The 8,954-nt window shown below is 44.2% G+C and overlaps 1 protein-coding gene across 3 annotated transcripts in view; it reads left to right on the plus strand.

Annotated features, from left to right (window-relative positions):
- The window catches only part of MTCL2 (microtubule crosslinking factor 2), a 103,462-nt gene extending 94,786 nt beyond the window's left edge, over positions 1-8,676 (plus strand). For 2 of the 3 annotated variants that reach the window (XM_077251865.1, XM_077251863.1), the window contains exons 13-15: positions 6,499-6,569; positions 6,766-8,203; positions 8,382-8,676. In XM_077251865.1, the coding sequence (XP_077107980.1) occupies positions 6,499-6,569; positions 6,766-8,203; positions 8,382-8,528 (1,656 nt within the window). In that variant the 3' untranslated portion in view covers positions 8,529-8,676. The remainder of the gene's footprint in view (positions 1-6,498; positions 6,570-6,765; positions 8,204-8,381) is intronic. The other variant, XM_077251864.1, reaches the window with a different exon arrangement.
- Positions 8,677-8,954: the final 278 nt, after the last annotated feature.

An 8,954-nucleotide genomic window follows, 5' to 3' on the forward strand; every position in this document is an offset into this window, starting at 1 on the left:
TGTTAGTGGTAAATTTAGGTCGATAATTTCTGAGTTTATTTGTGAAAAAAACGGAAATTTGGCGAAAATTTTGAAAATTTTGCAATTTTCACATTTTGAATTTTTATTCTGTTAAACCAGAGAGTTATGTGACACAAAATAGTTAATAAATAACATTTCCCACATGTCTACTTTACATCAGCACAATTTTGGAAATACATTTTTTTTTTGCTAGGAAGTTATAAGGGTTAAAATTTGACCAGTGATTTCTCATTTTTACAACAAAATTTACAAAACCATTTTTTTTAGGGACCACCTCACATTTGAAGTCAGTTTGAGGGTTCTATATGGCTGAAAATACCCAAAAGTGACACCATTCTAAAAACTGCACCCCTCAAGGTGCTCAAAACCACATTCAAGAAGTTTACCCTTCAGGTGTTTCACAGCAGCAGAAGCAACAAATAGGGGAAAAATTAACATTTAACTTTTTAGTCACAAAAATGATCTTTTCGCAACAATTTTTTTATTTTCCCAAGGGTAAAAGGAGAAACTGGACCACGAATGTTGTTGTCCAATTTGTTGTGAGTACGCTGATGCCTCATATGTGGGGGTAAACCACTGTTTGGGCACACGGCAGGGCTCGGAAGGGAAGGAGCGCCATTTGACTTTTTGAATGAAAAATTGGCTCCAATCTTTAGCGGACACCATGTCGCGTTTGGAGAGCCCCCGTGTGCCTAAACATTGGAGCTCCCCCACAAGTAACCACATTTTGGAAACTAGACCCCCCAAGGAACTTATCTAGAAGCATAGTGAGCACTTTAAACCCCCAGGTGCTTCACAAATTAATCCGTAAAAATGAAAAAGTACTTTTTTTTCACACATTTTCTTTTAGCCTCAATTTTTTCATTTTCACATGGGCAACAGAATAAAATGGATCCTAAAATTTGTTGGACAATTTCTCCTGAGTACGTCAATACCTCATATGTGGGGGTAAACAACTGTTTGGGCACATGGTAAGGCTCGGAAGGGAAGGAGCGCCATTTGACTTTTTGAATGATAAATTATCTCCATCGTTAGCGGACACCATGTCAGGTTTGGAGAGCCCCTATGTGCCTAAACATTGGAGCTCCCCCACAAGTGACCCCATTTTGGAAACTAGACCCCCCAAGGAACTTATCTAGATGCATAGTGAGCACTTTAAACCCTCAGGTGCTTCACAAATTGATCCGTAAAAATGAAAAAGTACTTTTTTTTCACACAAAATTTTTTTTAGCCTCAATTTTTTCATTTTCACATGGGCAACAGGATAAAATGGATCCTAAAATTTGTTGGGCAATTTCTCCTGAGTACGCCGATACCTCATATGTGGGGGTAAACCACTGTTTGGGTGCACGGCAAGGCTTGGAAGGGAAGGCGCGCCATTTGACTTTTTCAATGGAAAATTAGCTCCAATCGTTAGTGGACACCATGTTGCGTTCGGAGAGCCCCTGTGTGCCTAAACATTGGAGCTCCCCTACAAGTGACCCCATTTTGGAAACTAGACCCCCCAAGTAACTAATCTAGATGTATAGTGAGCACTTAAAACCCCCAGGTGCTTCACAGAAGTTTATAACGCAGAGCCATGAAAATAAAAAAAATATTTTTCTTTCCTCAAAAATGATTTTTAGCCCGGAGTTTTTTATTTTCCCAAGGATAATAGGAGAAGTTGGACCCCAAATGTTGTTGTCCAGTTTGTCCTGAGTACGATGATACCCCATATGTGGGGGTAAACCACTGTTTGGGCGCACGGCAGGGCTCGGAAGGGAAGGCACGCCATTTGGCTTTTTGAATGGAAAATTAGCTTCAATCATTAGCGGACACCATGTCGCGTTTGGAGAGCCCCTGTGTGCCTAAACATTGGAGCTCCCACACAAGTGACCCCATTTTGGAAACTAGACCTCCCAAGGAACTAATCTAGATGTGTGGTGAGCACTTTGAACCCTCAAGTGCTTCACAGAAGTTTATAACGCAGAGCCATGAAAATAAAAAATTATTTTTCTTTCCTCAAAAATGATTTTTTAACCCACAATTTTTTATTTTCCCAAGGGTAACAGGAGAAATTGGACCCCAAAAGTTGTTGTGCAGTTTCTCCTGAGTACGCTGATACCCCATATGTGGGGGTAAACCACTGTTTTGGCACACGTCGGGGAGCGGAAGGGAAGTAGTGACGTTTTGAAATGCAGACTTTAATGGAATGCTCTGCGGGCGTCACGTTGCATTTGCAGAGCCCCTGATGTGCCTAAACAGTAGGAACTCCCCACAATTGACCCCACTTGGGAAACTAGACCCCCAAGGGAACTTATCTAGATGTGTGGTGAGCACTTTGAACCCCCAAGTGCTTCACAGAAGTTTATAACGCAGAGCCGTGAAAATAAAAAATGTGTTTTCTTTCCTCAAAAATATTTTTTTAGCCCAGAATTTTTTAATTTTCCCAAGGGTAACAGGAAAAATTTGACCCCAAAAGTTGTTGTCCAGTTTCTCCTGAGTACGCTGATACCCCATATGTGGGGGTAAACCACTGTTTGGGCACATGGCGGGGCTCGGAAGGGAAGTAGTGACGATTTGGAATGCAGACTTTGATGGAATGGTCTGCGGGAATCATGTTACGTTTGCAGAGCCCCTGATGTGCCTAAACAGTAGAAACCCCCCACAAGTGACCCCATTTTGGAAACTAGACCCCCCAAGGAACTTATCTAGATGTGTGGTGAGCACGTTCAACCCCCAAGTGCTTCACAGAAGTTTACAACGCAGAGCCGTGAAAATAAAAAATAATTTTTCTTTCCTCAAAAAAGATGTTTTAGCAAGCAATTGTTTATTTTCACAAGGGTAACAGGAGAAATTGGACCCCAATATTTGTTGCCCAGTTTGTTGTGAGTACGCTGATACCTCATATGTGGGGGTAAACCACTGTTTGGGCGCACGTCAGGGCTCGGAAGGGAAGTAGTGACATTTGAAATGCAGACTTTGATGGAATGGTCTGCGGGCGTCACGTTGCATTTGCAGAGCCCCTGATGTGCCTAAACAGTAGAAACACCCCACAAGTGACCCCATTTTGAAAACTAGACCCCAAAAGGATCTTCTTATCTAGATGTGTGGTGAGCACTTTCAACCCCCAAGTGTTTCACATAAGTTTATAACGTAGAGCCGTGAAAATAAAAAATAATTGTTCTTTCCTCAAAATTATGTTTTAGCAAGTAATTTTTTATTTTTGCAAGGGTAACAGGAGAAATTGGACCCCAATAGTTGTTGCACAGTTTGTCCTGAGTACGCTGGTATCCCATATGTGGGGGTAAACCACTGTTTGGGCGCACGTCGGGGCTTGGAAGGGAGGGCGCACCATTTGACTTTTTGAACGCAAGATTGGCTGGAATCAATGGTGGCGCCATGTTGCGTTTGGAGACCCCTGATGTGCCTAAACAGTGGAAACCCCTCAATTCTAACTTCAACACTAACCCCCAACCCTAATCCCAACTGTAGCCATAACCCTAATCACAACCCTAACCCCAACACACCCCTAACCACAACCCTAACCCCAACACACCCGTAACCCTAAATCCAACCCTAATCCTAACCCTAATCCCAACCCTACCCACAACTGTAACCCCAAGACAACCCTAACCCTATCCTTAACCCTAACCACAAGCCTAATCTTAACCCTATTTCCAACCCTAGCCCTAATTCCAACCCTAAGGGTACCGTCTCACATAACGATTTACCAACGATCACGACCAGCGATACGACCTGGCCGTGATCGTTGGAAAGTCGTTGTGTGGTCGCTGGGGAGCTGTCACACAGACCGCTCTCCAGCGACCAACGATGCCAAGGTCCCGGGTAACCAGGGTAAACATCGGGTTACTAAGCGCAGGGCCGCGCTTAGTAACCCGATGTTTACCGTGGTTACCAGCGTAAAAGTAAAAAAAAACAAAAACGTACATACTCACATTTCGGTGTCCTTCAGGTCCCTTGCCGTCTGCTTCCCGCTCTGACTGAGTGCCGCCGTACAGTGAGAGCAGAGCGCAGCGGTGACGTCACTGCTGTGCTGTGCTCTCACTTTCCGGCCGGCAGACAGTCAGAGCGGGAAGCAGACGGCAAGGGACCTGAAGGACACTGAAATGTGAGTATGTACGTTTTTTTTTTTTTTACTTTTACGCTGGTAACCACGGTAAACATCGGGTTACTAAGCGCGGCCATGCGCTTAGTAACCCGATGTTTACCCTGGTTACAAGCGAACGCATCGCTGGATCGCTGTCACACACAACGATCCAGCGATGACAGCGGGAGATCCAGCGACGAAAGAAAGTTCCAAACGATCTACTACGACGTACGATTCTCAGCAGGGTCCCTGATCGCTGCTGCGTGTCAGACACAGCGATATCGTATGGATATCGCTGGAACGTCACGGATCGTACCGTCGTAGCGATCAAAGTGCCACTGTGAGACGGTACCCTAACTCTAATTCCAACCCTAACCCTAAGGGTATGTGCCCACTTTGCGGATTCGTGTGAGATTTTTCCGCACCATTTTTGAAAAATCCGCAGGTAAAAGGCACTGCGTTTTACCTACGGATTTACAGCGGATTTCCAGTGTTTTTTTGTGCGGATTTCACCTGCGGATTCCTATTGTGGAACAGGTGTAAAACGCTGCGGAATCCGCACAAAATTGACATGCTGCGGAAAATACAACACAGCGTTTCCGCACGGTATTTTCCGCACCATGGGCACAGCGGATTTGGTTTTCCATAGGTGTACATGGTAGTGTAAACCTGATGGAAAACTGCTACGAATTCGCAGCGGCCAATCCGCTGCGGATCCGCGGCCAATCCGCTGCGGATCCGCGGCCAATCCGCTGCCAATCCGCTGCGGATCCGCGGCCAATCCGCTGCGGATCCGCGGCAATCCGCTGCGGATCCACGGCCAATCCGCTGCGGATCCGCGGCAATCCGCTGCGGATTCGCAGCCAAATCCGCACTGTGTGCACATGCCCTAACCCTACCCCTAACCCTACCCCTAATTCTAACCCTAATTCTAATTCTAACCCTAACCGTAGCAGAAAAAAAAATATATATATTTTATTTATTTTTATTATTGTCCCTATGGGGGTGATAAAGGGGGGGTCATTTACTTATTTTTTTATTTTGATCACTGTGATAGGCTATATCGCAGTGATCAAAATACATCTGAAACGAATCTGCCAGCCGGCGGGCGCAGTGCGCATGCGCCCGCCATTTTGCAAGATGGCGGCGCCCATGGAGAAGCCGGACGGACACCGGGAGGCCAGGTAAGTATGAAGGGGGGGTGATCGGATCACGGGGGGGGGGACCGGAGCACAGGGAGGGGGCACCGGAGCACGGGGGGAGCGGACAGGTGGACAGAGGAGCGGACAGGACGAATTAGGGGGGCGGCCACGTAACGGAGCACTGGGGGGGGCGATCGGTGGGGTGGGGGGGAGGCAGATTAGGTTTTCCAGCCATGGCCGATGATATTGCAGCATCGGCCATGGCTGGATTGTAATATTTCACCGTTTTTTTGGGTGAAATATTACAAATCGCTCTGATTGGCAGTTTCACTTTCAACAGCCAATCAGAGCGATCGTAGCCACGAGGGGGTGAAGCCACCCCCCCTGGGCTGAAGCACCACTCCCCCTGTTCCTGGAGATCGGGTGAAATTGGAGTTAACCCTTTCACCCGATCTGCAGGAGCGCGATCCCTCCATGACGCATACGCTGCGTCATAGGTCACATTGGCACCGACTTTCATGACGCAGCGTATGCGTCAAAGGTCGTGAAGGGGTTAATGTTACACAAAAACCTGATTGAAACCAAAAGGTAATTTTCTGATGATCTCTTCCCTTTATTGTTGAGCAGTACTTTTTTTTAGAAGTTATATATTCCACCAAACCTTTAAATCCAAGAATCCAAAATCCCAAACCATATCTACTAAAGTGTATAAAGCATTGCATCACTCTGGATGTGGAGAAAAAAGCAAAAATTTCTGAAGCAACAAGTATCAATGGGAACTAGCAGATAAACTTGATATATAAACAGTTGTACGATGCCCAAAAATCACGTTGGGTTCACAAAGTGATTGTGACCTTGAAAGCTATCGCTGCTGTCACTTCACCATAAAGCTTGTGGAAAAATGCTTCACTTGTGCTGAGCAGCCATAGGATTGTCAAGGGAATAGGTTACAATTAGTATGAAACAGCTGTTCCATGTAGTAACTCAATACATTCCTTCAGCTGCTGGACATGAACTCAACTTACCACTGCTAGTTTATGTATTTATCTTCCTATTCTCCCTAATTGAAACTGAGCCAGTGAAGACCTATGGGGTTTTATTAAGTCGTGTTCTGCACCCCTTGTGTCGCTGTAGATTTCAGCACAAAGCTAGATGTAGCAGTCTTCTAATGTGGACAGGCTCCTTTGATCTCCTAAACTGTGTAATATGAATATTTATTAATGGGTAATACATGCTTTGTTCTAGGCCCTCAATGACAAGATGCAGGATAAAGATATTGACTGTGACATAGATGCCAGCGGGACCAATTTAAAAAGGTAACGATTACTTGATTCTCTCTTCTTGGTGAAGTGCAGTGTGTGGATAATAATCTGTATTTGTAATTTCATTATAAGTAGAATTTTATTCTAAAATCATTATATACAGTGTATCAAAATGTGACATTTTCATCAATGGTGGCATCTGCTTGACTTATTCTGAATTCTATAAAACTGCATTTTTTTTTTTCTACAGAACAAAGTCTGTGTCATCTATGTCAGAATTTGAAAGTTTATTGGATTGTTCTCCTTTTCTTTCTGGACAATCCCCCCTCGATAATAATGAAAACAAAAAAGGAATGAAAAGTTTTCTGGCTTCTCAGCTGCTCACTAATGGTTCAATAGATTCAGATATCAATCAGAAACACTGCCAGTATATGAATGACAAAACTTTGTCTGACCACTTGGCCAAGGACAATTTGGGTATCTCTTCTTGGGATTACACATTGAGTAATTCTGGGAAAAATGGAGAAGCTGGTCACAAGCAGATACAGAGAAGTTACACTGCACCAGACAGAACTGGCATTCGAATTTATTACAGTCCACCAGTTGTGAGAAGACTAGAAGCGCCTTTGGTCCAAAACAAAGAAGAAAAACTTATGGTTGAGCCAGGATTCCTGTTCACAATGGCAAAGCCTAAAGATATGGTAAAGCCAGAAAGCTTGTCTGGTAATTCCTACAGTCGATGGTTTTGCAATTTCTCGAAGAAGAAGCGTGACCTTTTGGACAAGGATGCTGTTACAGAAACACCATCTTCCGTTGCTGGTTTTCCAACGTCATTGGGTGATTTAGAGATCTCCGGAAACATGAGTGATGACATGAAAGAGATAACAAATTGTGTTAGGCAAGCAATCCGCTCAAGTTCACTAGAGAGGAAAAGTAAAAGTACATCAAGCCAGACAGTTGGTGCCTCTCCAGTTGGTGTCCAGACTGTCCAGATGGTAAGCGTTGGTCTCCAGACTGATCTACCCCGAACAAGTCTTCATGCAAAGAGCTGGTCTCCAAGAAGCTCATCTCTGCTGTCTGCAAGGAGCAAACATATTTCCACATCTTTAGACAAAGTCCATTCCCGTATTGATCGGCCTTGCTGTTCACCCAAGTTTGGCTCTCCTAAGTTGCAGAGAAGGTCTTCATCTAAACTAGATGTCTCTAAAGACAGAAGCCTTTGGAATCTCCATCAGGGCAAACAAAATGGATCAGCTTGGGCAAGATCTACAACTACTCGAGACAGCCCAGTTCTCAGCAACATTTATGATGGATCGTCCAGCTTGTTCAATGTAGTAGATCATGCTGGAAGCACAGAGTCTCTGTACAAGGCAGGAGTAACTGAAAGAAATAAAGCTGAAGCCCCTAAATATGGCATTGTGCAGGAGTTCTTCAGGAATGTGTGTGGCCGAAGTGGTCAGAGCTCTAGTACAGGTTCTGAAAAGAAAGAGCTAGAGGAAAATACCAAGAAATCTGATAACCATGACCATTGCTCATCTGCTGTGTGTCATCCATCCTACAATGTATCCAAACTATTGAGCAAGAAGACCCCAAGACAACATGTTGCTGATGAGCTTAAGTCTTCTCTTGCAAGTCAAGGAGCTAAGGATGGCAGCTCCAAAGACCCTGATGTCATTTCCACAACGGAAGTAAGTGCTACTCTTCGATGTTTTGCTGTCTATGTGTGACTCTTCTAAATTATTTTGTACTGAAATCAGAAAAGATCTAGTCATTCTATTACTCATGGTACACCGGCTTTCTTCTCTGTGGATGTACCTTGTTTAGCATTTTCTTCTTAAAATCCGTATTACCTTGCTTTTCCTGTAGGATTACTCCTGCAATTGCAACTCACATCCTGTCACATCCTGCTTCTCCAGACCGTCCCGAATCCACTCGCGCCAGAGTCAAGCCAGGTGCCAGCTCCACCAAGAACCAGTTCCATCTGAGGAAAATACAGCAACTGGCTGCAAATGAAGATGAAGATATCCCCAAGAGTCAGTCCACTACTCGCAATCCACTGTTATTATGTTTCATTTCGAGATGCATCACATAAAATATCCTGTTCTTGCCTTCGGTTTTGTACATAAGTGCATAGGTTAGATTGACGTTGACTTTGCTGCCTACTGAATGCTAGTGTAGCACTTAACCCTTGAAGTCCTTGGTAACATATACTTAAAGTAGGTATGTATGTATACTCTGGATTCTGTATGTTTGTATATGAATGCCAGGATTGCTAGGAGCTACTTTACTGCCATAAGGACCCATCACATCACGATAATGCACTGTGTTTGCTCTTAAACTTGATGGATAAGTTTATGTCCATCTTTTACGCCGAACTCTTAATCATTCCTTTTCTTACACAATTTTAGTAATTAGTCCTTATATCATCTGGCTGCAAAA

The sequence above is a fragment of the Ranitomeya variabilis genome, chromosome 4 (assembly GCF_051348905.1).
Source record: "Ranitomeya variabilis isolate aRanVar5 chromosome 4, aRanVar5.hap1, whole genome shotgun sequence".
Classification (NCBI taxonomy): Eukaryota; Metazoa; Chordata; class Amphibia; order Anura; family Dendrobatidae; genus Ranitomeya; species Ranitomeya variabilis.